Source organism: Sorex fumeus, unplaced genomic scaffold (assembly GCF_029834395.1).
Source record: "Sorex fumeus unplaced genomic scaffold, SorFum_2.1 ptg000006l, whole genome shotgun sequence".
NCBI lineage: Eukaryota > Metazoa > Chordata > Mammalia > Eulipotyphla > Soricidae > Sorex > Sorex fumeus.
The window spans coordinates 41,938,696-41,953,717 of record NW_026606063.1 but is presented as its reverse complement, the minus strand read 5'-3'; the positions used below and the strand labels follow the sequence as shown (position 1 = coordinate 41,953,717).

General features: G+C 42.4%; 1 protein-coding gene across 1 annotated transcript in view; it reads left to right on the top strand.

Annotated features, from left to right (window-relative positions):
* The window catches only part of ANTXR1 (ANTXR cell adhesion molecule 1), a 218,100-nt gene that overhangs the window by 129,332 nt on the left and 73,746 nt on the right, over positions 1-15,022 (top strand). Inside the window, exon 13 of the mRNA XM_056126863.1 lies at positions 3,065-3,160. Within this exon, the coding sequence (XP_055982838.1) occupies positions 3,065-3,160 (96 nt within the window). The remainder of the gene's footprint in view (positions 1-3,064; positions 3,161-15,022) is intronic.

Sequence of the window (15,022 nt, the reverse complement as noted above, 5' to 3'; positions counted from 1 at the left end):
TTCGCATTTTATTATTCCACCAGAATGTGAGTGCTTTAAGAATAGAGTCTGTTGGGTCTGAGAGATAATACATAGGCTAAGACGCATGGCGAGCATGTAGTAGACCCTGTTTCGATACTCCACATGGTCCCCTGAGCACAGCCAGGAGTGATACTTGAGCACGGACCCAGGAGTAAGACCTGAGCACTGCTGGCTGTAGCCGCAAAACCAAGAAAAAGAGTAGACGCTATTTTGTTCTGTGGTTGGTCATGAAATACAATGAGTATACAGTTGTGCAAGATCCTGCATTGTGCCTGTATTATCACCTCCTTTGCACCCAGGAGCACTGAGTCTCTGTCTAAAAGATCCCAGTAGCTGTGAGGTTGCACTCAGAACACCTTCAACAGCATTTGCTGAAAGCAGACATAAGTGAGTTCCAGAGCTGCGCTTACACTTCACGGTCTTTGGGCCCTGGTGTATAATGGTAACTGGAAGATCTTGAAAACTAGTCTACGTAGGAATTATCTCTCATAGTGAGAGAAATTTCCCCCAAGGTGCTGTGCCCTTGTGCCCTCTTCCTGCACTGTGCCCTCCCCAGGGGTTCCTCACTGTCATTTGCCACTGAGAGCTCCAGTTTTAAAGGCGCAGACCAAGTCTGGTTGGAGAAAAGCCAGACACAGCTTGTCTGTGAATCCAGCTAGGAGCAAACGCCTCCTCTCTGCTGTGCTTCGGGTTCTTCACCTTCCCTGATGCACCACGAGAAGTCACCTTCTCCAGAAAGGAGTGAAACAACCCTCCCCCTGTATTTATCAGTCTTCCAGCATCAGCATCTGTATCTAAACTGAAAACAAAAACAAAAACAAATCAGCAGCAAGGAGATCACATCGAATGTGAGTAAATTCTGTCTGTAGTCATTATTGAATTACAGCTCAAGTAAAAAGTGCTATTCTAAGGCTCTCGGTAGCCAAAAACCACTCATTGTTCCAAGTGCAAACAGATTTCTGATTGAAGCAATCCTGTGTGTGTTGTGATCAGGGGAGAGAGCAGGGCACTGCATGCAGCTCAGAGTTTGAGGAGCTGCCTTTAATCTCTCCACCTCACTATGTCTATGTAGGTCATACATTTCCTTTTACCCTCATGGCAGTAAAACGAGGCAGGTGAGTTTAGCCTCTCCCGGCTGCGTGCATGGACTCTAGAGATAGAATGATCACGAGGATTGTTCTTGACAAACAAGTGTGGAAGGCACCTGGGATTTCCTTGTTTCACTGAGAACATTGCACGCAGTTGCAGCCTCTGCACAATGTGGGATGTCCAGAAGCCTCCGCTCCACCTTGGCCATGGCCATGCTGGCCCTGTGCTCTCTCCCTGCCCACTGCCCTTGGACCGCCCAGCCCTGCACCTGCACTTGGAAAGTTGCTGCTCCCCCAGAGGCCATCTGACATTCCCTAGCCCCGGCTTGGTGGGGGCCTGGCTGTTTAGTTCTCTGGCTTCTAGGTCAAAGACATTCCAGGGAGGAGGCCTTGCCTTTAAACAGCTTCCAGTAGCCCCCGCTGAGCACTCAAGAGTGGAAGTGAGTCACCTCCCAGCTCTGCCATTAACTTCTGTTATCCTAGACTGACCACCCAAACCCCTTCCTCTGTAAACAGGGCAGAGTAGGGGAACGTGGAGAATCTGACCATGCTGTGATCGGTCCAGTAAAGTGCAAACTTCCATCCACTTGAGCCCATCTGTGTGCATAGTTGGGCTACTGACCAGAGGAGAATCCCTGTTCCTAGTGACCAGGGACAGCTTCTCAAAGAAAAATGTCAGCAGTTTATTTTGACACTATAAAATGTGAAGGGGAAAAAAAGAACTAACATACAGATTTTTTTAAAGTTTACCATCAATCCATTACCAGCAGAGCCATTATTATCACTTTAGTAAATATCCCTCATCCTTTCCTTCCATTTCACTATGGATCTAGATCTAGGAACCTACGCATAACATTAGGAATAGTCTCGGGTTATTTAATATTATTTGGAAAATATAATGCCTACATAGGAATGACTTGCATGCTAGTTCTATAATGTGCTTTGACTGATAATACAGTCACTCCCTAATTGTTAGGAATTTAGCTTGTTATCCTTCATCATCATCATCATCATCATCATCATCATCATCATCATTATCTCTGCAAACATGCTTGATTGTTTCCTTGAGCTAAAAGTAGAACTGCTAGTCATACTGAGAAAGTGTAAGAGACAGTGATAACAACTTTCCCCTTCCCCCTTCTTCAGACCCCTTAAGGATTGTACCCATTTGCCTCCCAGCACCTGAGAGAGAGGAGGCTGGGGGAGGGGACTTAAATTGGTCTTTTTTCACCTGGTGGGATTTTCTGGTCATCCCAGGAGGGGAGATGCATGTCGAAAGTAGACTATGGACTGAACATGTTTGCCACTCAATGCCTCTTTTGCAGACCACAACACCCAAAAGAATAGAGAGAACAAAAGGGAATGCCCTGCCACAGAGGCAGGGTGGGATGGGGGATGGGGGTGGGGGATATTATCCATGGTGGTGGAAAATGGGCACTGGTGGAGGGATGGGTATCTGATCATTGTATAATCGAAACCCAAGCACAAAAAATTGTAAATCTACAACTGTAAAATAAATAAATAAATAAATAAAATAAAGGGAAAAAATTAAAAAAAACAGATGTGCAAACAATGTTTTGGTGAGCTACACATTCAAAAATTGGGGGCTGCCTGTAAAAAAAAAAAGTGAATGGCATTTGGGCCAACTGGTGTGGCCAAACACACACACACACACACATACACACACATACACACACACACAAAATATTGCTCAAAGAGAGAAGAAGGACCTCTCTGAAAAGGCAAATCCCTCTCTTCTTGAAATGGAGGGTGTTGTCCAGAATGCTGGGCAAAGTCCCAACCATTTGCTTGGCAAACAATGCTGCTCTTTGGGCCTTAATTCTGCCTATTGATGACGGGAGTGCACCCGGGGAGACACACTGCGTTGCCCTAATCCAGCTGGTTGTACACTGGCCTGACCCCAGCTGACCACATTCTCTCTCTTGACCCCTTAGTCCGACGGCTCCATCCTGGCAATTGCGCTGCTGATCCTCTTCCTGCTCCTGGCCCTGGCTCTTCTCTGGTGGTTCTGGCCCCTCTGCTGCACTGTGGTAAGTGTCCCCAGCACCTGCTCCTCCATCTCAGGCTTCTAGACACCATGCAAAGCCCAGGAGGACACAAAGTTCACATAGCCATAAGATAAACACCTGTGGACAGGAAACACACCTTAAATTGTTTATAGAATTTATATGAGATATTCTATTTAATTGATAACACAATTTTATACATTAAATAACAAATACTATTATATATTGTGAGACTTGTTATTACTGTGTTTGGCATATTGAATATGTCACGGGGAGCTTGCTAGGCTTTGCCATATGGGCGAGATACTCTCAGTAGCTTGCCAGGTTCCCTAAGAGGGGCAGAGGAATTGAATCCCGGTTGGTCCACCACGCACAAGGCAAACGCCCTACCGCTGTGCTATTGTTCCAGCCCAATAATAATAATAATAATAACAATAATAATAATATAGTGGTAGTAGTAGTAGTAGTGGCAATGATAGTACTAATTTCTCTTAGAGGGAATCTAATAGAAGATTCAGAGCATGAAAAATCATACATATTTTCTAGCATAGCTCCTAATCCTAAACTCTTCTGCCATGTATCCAATTCAATAATCCAATAATGATTGGATACATTATATATTAAATAATTTATATTATATAGTTTATATAACACAATGGCATACACTACTATCGGTCAATGGAACCACAGGTCATTAAGAGTTGATGTGGAATGAGTGAGATTTTCAACAAGCACTTAGGAAGGGCCTCTGGGGTGGCTGCTCTGGTTCTTCAGTTCTGGTTGGGAAGGAGGATCCACAAAAGTACTGTGAGTATTATTTAACATGTAATAAATCTGAGTGTTTCACACACAAACACACACACACACACGTTAAGTTGCCTTAGTTCATCCTCTTTCAAGGTCAGCCTGGTCTTAGCAACCCATCTGCCCATCTGAGACAGTGATTCATTTATTTTTGACAATAAAGAGTGGCTTCTACATGTATTTTATTCCTTTCTCCCCCTTCCCGTTCCTTTGTTGTTGTGATTGTGATGACCAGAAGTTGCACACGTGGTTGAGGTGCTGCCAGGATTGCACTCAGCATGTGGGTTGATGCCGAGATCAAACACGCAGCCTCATGCCGGGCAAGGCAAACTACCACTGAGCCACATCCTTAGGCCTCTTTTTTATAACTTTGAGCTAGAACTTATGAACCGCTTATACCATGTGCCAAACACTGGTTATAAGTACATTGGCTATAAGATCAGTTAGGACTTGCCAATCCTCCACCCTCAGCTAAAATCACCACTTAGCTCTTGCTAATATCATTCCAAATAGCTTAGAATTTAGTACCTGTTTATCAAGTTCTATAACCTGACTGCTAGGAAAAGCCCAAAGTAATAGCCTAATAAAGTAAAAATTAAAACAAACAAAAAAATCAGCATTAGCTCACCCTGTGTCTTTGGCTAGCATGCGTCATGCATTTATGCAAGGTCAGGGTGTTCAGTAAAACCCCAGAGAGTGTCCCCTGAGCATTACTCTGCCACATTCCCTGTTTCTTAACTCCTTCTGCAGAGGACCACACAGTAAGTCTCTCTAGGCAAGTGCCTGTTTTCATGTACCTCTGAAATTCCAACAGTCAGCACACGTTACCAGGGGCCACCATACAACTGATGGTGGAATTGATCAGATTAAAGATCAATGGGACATTCCATTTGAAAGAGGGTAATCACTCTAAAAGGAGATTTGAAGAGGGGAGGGATGAGAAATGCAACCAATATGTGAGTCGGCTTGGCAGGAACTCCTGGAAACAAAGAGGCTCAGGCACCATGTGAGGCCAGGTTGACAGAAAGAGAGAACTTGTAGCTGGCAAGAACATGGGTGTGCCCGGGGAAGGCCAAAGACAGACACAGGCTCAGTTTCAATGGTGCAATCCAGACCGAGCCGACTTCTCCAAGATTCTAAACAGATTCTTACCACTGTGGCCCAAAGAGTTCAATGTTGTTTTAAATATTTCAAGCTGTGCAGCCATTTTCTTCTGAGGGAAGAAAAAGAACAAAAAAAAAAAAATCTCATGAGTCAGCCACAGTGCTTTGTGATTCAGAAACAAGCACAGTTTCAAAGGTGTACAAACTCTGGAGGAAAGGAGGATCCTCCTCCTGGGCTATTTAAGGAAGTATCAGAGAGGGGTGGGGGGGACACCAGGCAGAGACTCTGAGGCTTCAGTGGGAATCAGCGCCCAGTTCACCAAGTTCCTTTGATGATTGAAAGCAGCCGGAGCCCTGAGCTTGCTCTCTGGGAAGGCGCAATGCAAGCAGGAGGCCATGGAGGCCCCCCGACCACACCCATGTGCCATGCCAGAGTCTTTGCCACTTGGAATCCCTGGCTCTCTCCACCAAGTGTGTGAGTACAATAAAAGTGTGTGATTCCCTGTCATTGCAGAAACAACAACAAAAGGAAGAAAAGAACAGAAATAAAAAAAATAACTAAAACAAAATCAGTTAGCTCTGGGTGGGGACAACTAGAAACAATAAAACAGCCAAGTGGTGTACACCAAGCTGTGTGAGCTCAGCAGGTTGTCTCATCAGTCTGTGCCTGGCTTTCCTCATCTGTCTAATGCGGACCGTCACATGCTGAGCTCATATTAGATGGCAAAATTCGATAGAGCATAGACTCGCACATATATGTTACCTTGGAGCCATTGAGACTGCTCAAAGAACTGGCACACATGCCTGACATGAGTGAGGTCCCAGGCTCCATCCCTGGCACCACATGGACTCCCCAAGTACTGCTAAGTATAAACTTGGTGGCTCCTGTGTACCCCTGAGGTGATTCTGGTGCTTTGTGCTATGACATTAATTGAACAAAGAAATCTAAAGGTGAAAAGTGGCTGGTACTACCCACTGCATTGTGCTTTTCCCAAAATGATCCCATTCCTGTGTGGACTTCTATCCTCTGGCAAGGTGAAATCTAGGTTAATTTATTGCCAGTACTGCAAAGCATTTGTATCAGTGTTGACTGATGGAGAGAGAGGGGGATGGGGAAAAATGATAGAGAGAGAGAGAGAGAGAGATCCCATATCAAGACCTCTAAACATTTTATTTTTATGAGTCCTGCATTTATTTATTGGCACAAAAACGTGGCACCGAAGGGGAAAGGTCATTGGGATGTGTACCTTGAGCTTAGTGCATTTTCAAAAAAGGAATTTAGCAATTTAGCAGGTCCATGCTTAAAAAGAAAAAATATAGTCCTGCCTCAGTTCCACAAGGGGCATTGATAGAACCTCAAAAACCAGGTTGTGGCCATGTCCCCTACTCATCAACTTGTTCCAATATTATTGTATCTCTAACTTGAACTTTAAAAAGTCTAAGTCTAGAAATAGGAGTGTCATAAGAATATTGGAACAGATTACAAGAGTAAGTGTTATAAAAGCTTCAGCTATGTCAAGAACCAAAGTCCACAGTATCTTGATGGTAACAGGACACTAAACTGTTCTGGAAAAAATACAGGCAACCCCACAAATCTACCATTATTCTCAACTTGATGCAAACTTGCCACCCAACAAGTCTAGTAGCTTAATGTCATGGGCAAAGGCTCCCACGTGGCAGCAGGTGGGAAAACCCTGATGAATTCTAATTATCAATAGAGACTAACCCCTGCAAATCAAAAACATGGGATGTAGATAGAATACTGGACTGCTCTCTTAACCTACTAAGTCTGAGAGTGTTCTTATTCTATTTAGTCAAACTCTTAACCCCTTAACCCCTCTCATGACCCCTCTTACTGCCATCTCCCACCTCTAGCCCTGCCCATTCCTACAGTTGTTCATCTTCCTCTCTCCTTCACCTGAGCACGCTGATGGGGAACACTATCTGGGTCCTTGATCCTTATGGAAGTCCAGAGCCCAAATTGCAGACACAGTAATCTAAACTGTTGCCAGTCTAATGTCGATCCTTTCCCTACCTCTGGCCCTATGACCCTGCTTCTCGCTCTGTGAGACCCATTTGTGTGTATCATCTAAATACCTTCCCCTGCACACGGCTTCCACTATTCCTTTAGACTCTTTTCTGACTGCATTTCTTCCCACCTCACTAAATTCCTATATAAATAAAATACTGTTCTGTTTTTGTTTTATTTTTAGTGACTTTGTAGGTATCTTGAGAATCTTTTTTTAATTATTTGAGGAATTATATTGAATTAATTTTATTGAATTTTGAGAATAGTTCAACAAAGGAGCCCCTTGGATATCTCCAAAGGACAATTACAAAAGACAAAATTCAAGATCTCGATATGCATTAAGTTTTTTTTTTGCCTTAAGTTTAAATAAAAACAGTTTTCAAGTAATACTCTCCACACTTTTAAGTATAAGGCTTAAAAATTTATAATCCCAGACAGCCAAGTCTAGCATCACCAAAGAGATTGATGGATGCTTTGTTTAGCAGAATCTGACAAATGCAAGCAGCTTCTGATCCAGGCATCTTGGTCCCCTTCTCATTGTGATTTCTGGATCGCTTTCCAACCTCCTCCCATTCCCATCTGGTCACTCCTCGTACTGCAGTTTGGAAGTGTCTTGCTCAGCAGCATGCAGAGCTCTGTCATGGTCTCCTGAGCTGTGTGTGACATAGATAGATCGCACAGAACTGACATAGGACATACCAAACCCAGGAGGCCAGGGAGACAGCCGCAAACTTGGCTTTAAGAAATCAACAAGAAGTTCCAGAATATACAGTGTTTTAAATCAAAGATTTCAAAACTCTAGCCAACTGAAGACAACATTTATTTGGTCTACTCCCTCTGAGCATGCAAAGAGGCCATTATTTGTGGAAAATCAATTAGTGTTAACTAATAGCCTACATGGCAAAGCAAAACATGAAAACCCTTGGGGGAAAAGGTATTATAAAAGTTGTTTTAAATGCCTATCTAAGATCACAGGATAATAAGGGACAATTCCCGGGTCAAAATAAAGAAGGCTCTAGAGATTAGAGGTTTAGGTAACTCAAAACAAGGTACTGTCCTTTGGAAACATGTATTACCTCAATAGCCAAGATTATCTGGTTTATTACTCCCTATTAACCCACAAAAGTTTTGGGGTTGGGAATAAATCTATTACCTATAGCTGAGACCTCAAATGAAAAGTTGAGCTATGGGTTTGATGCATATGTGTATGTTCCTATGAATTCAGAACCATTACTTCTCAGAGTTCAAATGCGTGCCACTTGGTCTCTACAAATTGCAAGCTTAGATAAAGTCATCAGAGTACAAAAATGCTTAGGAATCTGCAAAAAAAAAAAAGTCAAATCCTTTCTCAGCCCTCGACTTGGTCTTCATAGGATTCCCAAAGATATATGCAAACCATGCATGAGCACAAAATCCAAAATTACTGAAAACCGAGAAATATTGCTACACAGACTCCTTGAAGGTTTATTCTCCACATGGGAAACTCAAAAGCCCGGAAATCAGATAAGGAAGTGAGTCAGGTCGCATCAGCAGTCTTTCCTTTGCCCTCTCCAAAGTTAACAATACTTGTAAAGTAACAGGTACCTCGGAAGTTCTCTAAATACCATCATTTCTCCTACAGCATGAGTGTGTTCCTAAAAATATCGCTGCATGTGAAATTTTGACTCCAGAAAAACAACAGTCAACTGTCAGGGGAAGTGGGTTCAGAGCAGAACCGTCAAAATGCTGCAGCCTAATACTTTGAAAAATGTATTAACACTGAGAATGAACTTAATAAAAGTGCCTTCATTTGAAGCATGTTAATGTCTTAATTAAAATAGCACTCTTATAAATAAAGCACTTTAACCTTGATTTCTGAAAAGGAGTAAGTGTAGACAGCATCCCAACAGCTATGAGCATGCTGTACGACACTAAGAAAAAGGGAGGGGCATACGGATGAAGTGTTATGACTTGAGAGGTGGACAGCTGTGACTCACTGTCTTGCTATCCTTTCTGTTTTGGCTTAATATAGAAACCCAGCTTTTGTTGTTTTGCCAGGTTCCTTTTTTTAAATACTTTTTTTTAAAAAAGAAAAAAGGCTATTTGTGTGTTTTAAAATAAGACCAAAAGCCATGAAAGGACTTTTCTGCCACTCTCAGCATTTATAGCTTTTTCTCTGACCCGTGGCACATGCTTCTAATTCCCTTTAAAGCAGATGCTGCTTCCATGAGCATCCTTCTCCTTACTTTTGTCCTGCAGTGTGGTCTCTCGAGGAATTCAAGATGGTACCCCATGTTCCCTTAACTCCTCACAAGCTTCTCCTCCACAAGCTTAATTCTTTCTCTTTCATTCAGCCTCTGGGTTCCTATAACCAGGAAACACAGTGCATTGAGAATACCAGATTAGATAGTTTCATGAAGAAAAGCACTCAAGTTCAGGAATACCATAGAAATGTGCATAACACAATGGTAGATGGAAGTGAGAAGGTAGATGAGCAGTTGTGAGTTTGTGTATTTCTCCTGCCAATTACTGTTGGCACCCTGGTAGCATCTTTACCTTCACCTAACATTGCACCAACTATAATCTGTTCACACTTCAAAATGATACATATTAAGGTACATACATTTTATCACCAAAAAAGCCCTAAAATATATTTATTACCTTCTTCATGAAAGGTCATGTTTTGACTTAACACAATTTCATGGTTTAGTGAATTTTATTATCCAACTTATCCACCACATATGAACAATTGCACATACCACAGACCTGTGTTGTAACAAAAGACGCTGTATATGTCCCTTTCCAGTTTTCAGGAATTTGCATCAGCAAAACACCATATTAACAATGAATCCAAAACATCCCCCTGTTGCAGCCAAATATCTCAACCCATACTCAGCAGTAGGACTCTCAGCAGAGTAATTACTAAATAAAGATTTATAGGATTGATTAAGAGACCAGAATTGAACCTTATATCACTGAACTGTTTGCCATGAGGCAAGGAAGTTGAGGTTTGGAGTGATCAGAAATGCTTTCTTTACCTTTCCCTTTACAGGACTGTATACTCATTCATTCCAGGAATAGTTGGGTAAGAAGCCCTGAGCTATACATCAGGATATTTAAAGCTGACCAAGTGTGCTTATGTTTTCTAGTGACTAAAGTTCAATGAGAAAGAAAGAGAGGCAAACACCATTCAGTGAGTTAACTGCCAGCAGTGCAGACAGGGAAAGATAAGATCTATGTCCTCACTCTCAGGCAACCATCTGGCTAGAATTTCTTCAAGGCTGGATCCAGGAATCTAGGTCATGCCAGATCACCAGAGCCAGCAAGAGAGTGACCACAAACAGGGATGAGAGTTTGCAATAGAAACAGGCCCATCTTTCCCCAACACAGACTCATGGACAATGAAGACCCCATATTTCCTGATATTGGAGTTAGAATACAGAATTTTCACAGTGAAACTTTTCCAAAGCTGGTGTTTCTAATTAACCGTAAGCAAATCTCATAGTACACTCTCATTGGAATGTCTGATGTAAATTAAAACCCACCCCTCATGCTCATTGAAGGAAATAATTGTTAGAAATAAGCTAGTTTGTACTGTTACATATGATCCATGGACCTGCAGCATAAGCATCATTTGGAAACTTGTTAGAAATGCCAAGGCTTCAGTCCACAAATGAGAAACTCTACAGTGCTAAATTCTGTATTTTAAGACACCTTCAGACAACACAGATGCTGACCTGTTGTAAAATGAGAAGACACATACTTAATTTTGTGAACAAAGTACATAAGGAAGTGCCTCCTTTACATTCTGATAACTATGTATACTTCAGGGCAGAAGAAGTCACAAGAGATGCTTTTTTTATGTGAAATAAAAAGGGTGCTGGGACACTAAGGACAAGAATAAAAGGGGCTGAACAATAAAGTACTGTTTTGTCCTTTCTCGTACCAAAGACAAACATCAATCTAACAGGAGTTGATGCAGCATATCTTACAACCAGCTGTTGTCAAAGAGGAAAGAGACTGGAAAGGAAAAGAGAGGAATATGCAGTTGGGGTGGAGACAGAGCTGGCCACTGGGAGAACACTAGATGTTGGATTTTCCTGCTCCCCTTGTAGCATATTAACCTGACTCTTGACTTAAATGAAATGCCTAGTGATCCAGCGTGGCTCTCGTCTGGGAGGGGGAAGAGGTACCAGAGTTAAAAGTTGGCTCCAACATACCCTGCACACCCTGTGAATCCAAGGTTGACCATGGGCAAGGCAAATGCCTTACCTGTTCTATTGCTTAAGTTCAACATCTTTCTACTATATTAACACCGTGCTAAATCTATCTCCGAGTTTCCCGTCACTACCATTTCCAGCACTTAAACTACGAGTATACAGCAAAACTTGAATTGGTTATGATTCATTGACAAGATGCCCAAAATGTCCATTTACTAAGCTTCTACCTTTATTTTCTGGATTTTGTTCCCTTTTCCATACAAAAGTCTTTGTCAAATGTAGCCTTATAGTCTGTCCTTCTAAACTAAGATGAATGCAATCAATGAATTAAATTATATTTAATTCATTGAATACATCCAGTTGGATTGAAGAGGAGTTAGATTGTAATTGGATTGGAGTGGAGTTAGCAAAAAAATCCTAATAGATTCCTAAATTCCATCTTCCGTCTTTCTTACTTTTCTTGCCCCCTCTACCATATCAGTCCATTAATGAAAAAAAATAATTCTAGGGCACCTATCAGAAGTCAAAGGACCTCTTTTGCTCCCCTTTTGATATCCCACCTAAGATGAGGTAGGTGGAGAGGCGGTGTTGATGTCTGGAGGAAAAATTGAAAAAATGTCCTCAGGTTTAGCTCCATTATCTCCATCCTGGTCTGCCATGTTATATTTATAAATATGTTTGCTGTTGAGTTTTATCTTTCAATATTTTACTAAGGATCTTGTAAACTTCCTCATCTTCTTTTTGTGTGTTTTGTTTTGTTTTTCATTTTATTAGTTTTTTTAATTGAATCACTGTGAGCTACAGTTACAGAACTTTCATGTTTGAGTTTCAGTCATACAATAATTGAACACACATCCCTCCACCAGTGTACATTTTCTACCACCAATGTCCCCTGTCCCCAGTCGACCCCCTATCCCTTTCCAGTCCTTCCCCTGCCTCTATGGCAGACAATTTCCCTCTTTCTCTCTAGTTTGTGGCATTATGGTTTGCAATACAGATACTGAGAGGCTATCATGTTTGGTCCTTTATCTACTTTCAGCACATATCTCCCATTCCCAAGCCATCCCTCCAACCGTCATTGACTTAGTGAGAACTTTCACATCTTCTATCAGTCCAATGTAATGAAGAAAAATTGGAACCCAATCACTATCACACAAAAGCTCCCTAGACTTAGTAAGAAGGGAAATGGGGCAAACCAAGCCAAAGTTAGAATCAGTGTATTGCTGATTCTAACTTGCAAGAAATGAACTGAGAGTTAATACTTTCTGTCACACTACTTGAAAGCAAATAATTGTGCAATTCATTTTTTAATTATAATTAGAAGGTCTACAAAAGGACACTGAGTGATTTGAAGCCCCATAAAGGAGACCTCGAAGGTTCTAAGGTCAGGGACAACTTCAGGGGAAATCTAACTTGAACACGATCCACAGAGCAATTGGTGTGCAGGGTCACACATTCAAACCACACTTCCTGGGTGCTGTCACTGACCTGCACAGTAAAACATACAGTTCCTAAGCGCACTGCAGTCACCGGACTCTCTCAGGCCCCCTGGCACAGTCTTAGCTGCTCCATCTTGAAAGCACCACATACAGTGTATGCAGAGGTGAAGTAAAACCACCATTAAAGGTGTCATAAATGCAAGAGACAGAGACATCAAGAAAGGGAAAGAGTTTAAAAGAAGCATACAGCAGCTATTGAACACCAACCCCACACCAGATTTTTTGCCACCATGATTGTTCCTCAGAATTAACTCTTGCTCTTATTTCATAGATGAGGACAGTGGTGTGCACAGAGGTTGTGGGACTTACCTAATCCTCAATCATAAAAAGGAAGGACTGAGGTTCACATTTGATAAGGACTCTGCTTCTTTTTAGCAATGGAGAGAGCAAGTGGTATACTTTGATTTTGTTGGGGCGGGGGCAGAGGGGGCTGAGGGTCATACCTACCTGGGGATCAAACCAGGATCATCATCCACATGTAAGTCAAGAACCTTAACCCCTGAATGTCTCTTTGACTCTGAATATGTGGTACCTTGGAAGAGCCAGGTGCTTTTTACACACACTGTCCATAAACTCTCACTGAGACATCTGGGTATGTTTGCAAATATCCTGTTCTCTCACTAACTCCCCACTCCCTTCCCTGCCCAAGGAGAAGAGACTGTTCTGGAAGGCATTCCCCAGCAACTCAGTGCTCCTTCCACTTTCCAGGCATTTCCTGTTTTAAATCATCATTGCCTCTGGGTTGATGGGAAATCAGCATTGGGCAGTCAAGACCCTCTGCAGAGATTTCCTTAAGGAATTAAAAGCCAGTGTTTGAGTGGGTGAGCCAAATCACAACTTATGCTTTCCAAAAACCCTCACCAGGCTTTCCACAGTGGCCAGGAAGTGGAGGCAGATGAAAATGACGGTTTGAAACTCCTTAAGGCCTTGGCTTCTGCCTCTTCAATTAATTTAATGTGGTTCTTTTCCATGATTGGAGTCTGCCTCCTGGCTGATGTCAAGAGCCTCAAGTCTATAGCCAGGTTTGTGCAAAATGTAAGAGCTTTTCAAATAATGGTAGCCCAAGGGATAATCTTGGGACTGGAGTCTGAATGAGGTTCCAGAATAATCATCATTTGCATCAAAGGGGTTTATGTTTCTTGGAAGGGACTTAATATCAGGCAGGTAGCCTGACTAAAATATTAGCAGGTCCCCAAGCTAAATTATTACTGAGCAGCAAGTGATCTGCACCCCCTTGACTCTGAGACCAGGAGCTATGTAATGAGCTTTGTATTTACCAGAAAACCTCTAAGGGGAAGGACTTTAGGTAAAAACCCGAAAGTCTGAAAATAAGTTTGGAATGAGAAGAGAAAGCCCCTCCCCATGTACACACGGAACAAAGACAAAAGAGTCACAGTAGATAATGACCGAATTGCCTTGTAAAAGACTCAAAACTCAATAGAGTAGAAGAGCTTTCCTTTTATGAATGGGTGTTGCAACAAGGGACTGAGTGAGAAGTTGCTCACTGCCTCCAGCTGTCTTCCTTCTCTGCCCACTTATCCTCTCATTGGTGAGAGTGGGTCCCCATTGCTTGCCCAGCCACAATCCTGCTCTTCAATCCTGATGAGGCCACAGGATGCGCTCTTGGAATATTGTTAGGAAAATCTTTATACACTATCAATAATCAGGATCCTGAAATAAATTCCTGGCTATCTCTTCTTTGATGGCTCAATTGGGATTGACCTCTTTGGCGATGACACCCTCATTCCATAGGTACCAGTTGGGACTAGTAACAGTTCAGGGGACTGGCAACAACTTGAACATGCATACCTGACCAACCTCTGCAGCACCATCCTGACTTCTGTTGTACATAAATCTTTGTTAAATGTGTGAATATTTGGATTGTGAATAAATGATGTGTTGTAGAAATGACTGAAAGAATACACGAGGGAATAAATTTGTGGTAATAGATAAAAATGTTGTCTGGGGGGCTGGAGCGATAGCACAGCAGGTAGGGCATTTGCCTTGCATGCGGCCAACCTGAGTTGGATTCCCAGCATCCCATATGGTCCCCTGAGCACCGCCAGGTGTAATTTCTGAATGTAGAGCCAGGAGTAACCACTCTGCATCACCGGGTGTGACCCAAAAAGAAAAAGAATGTTGTCTGAGCAGCACTGTTTTCTTTATACAAAACTATAGCAGGAACCCTAAGTCTAAGAATGGAGGCCTGGGCCAAGATCACGCTCCAGCTGAGCTTCTCTGCTCTGACAGCA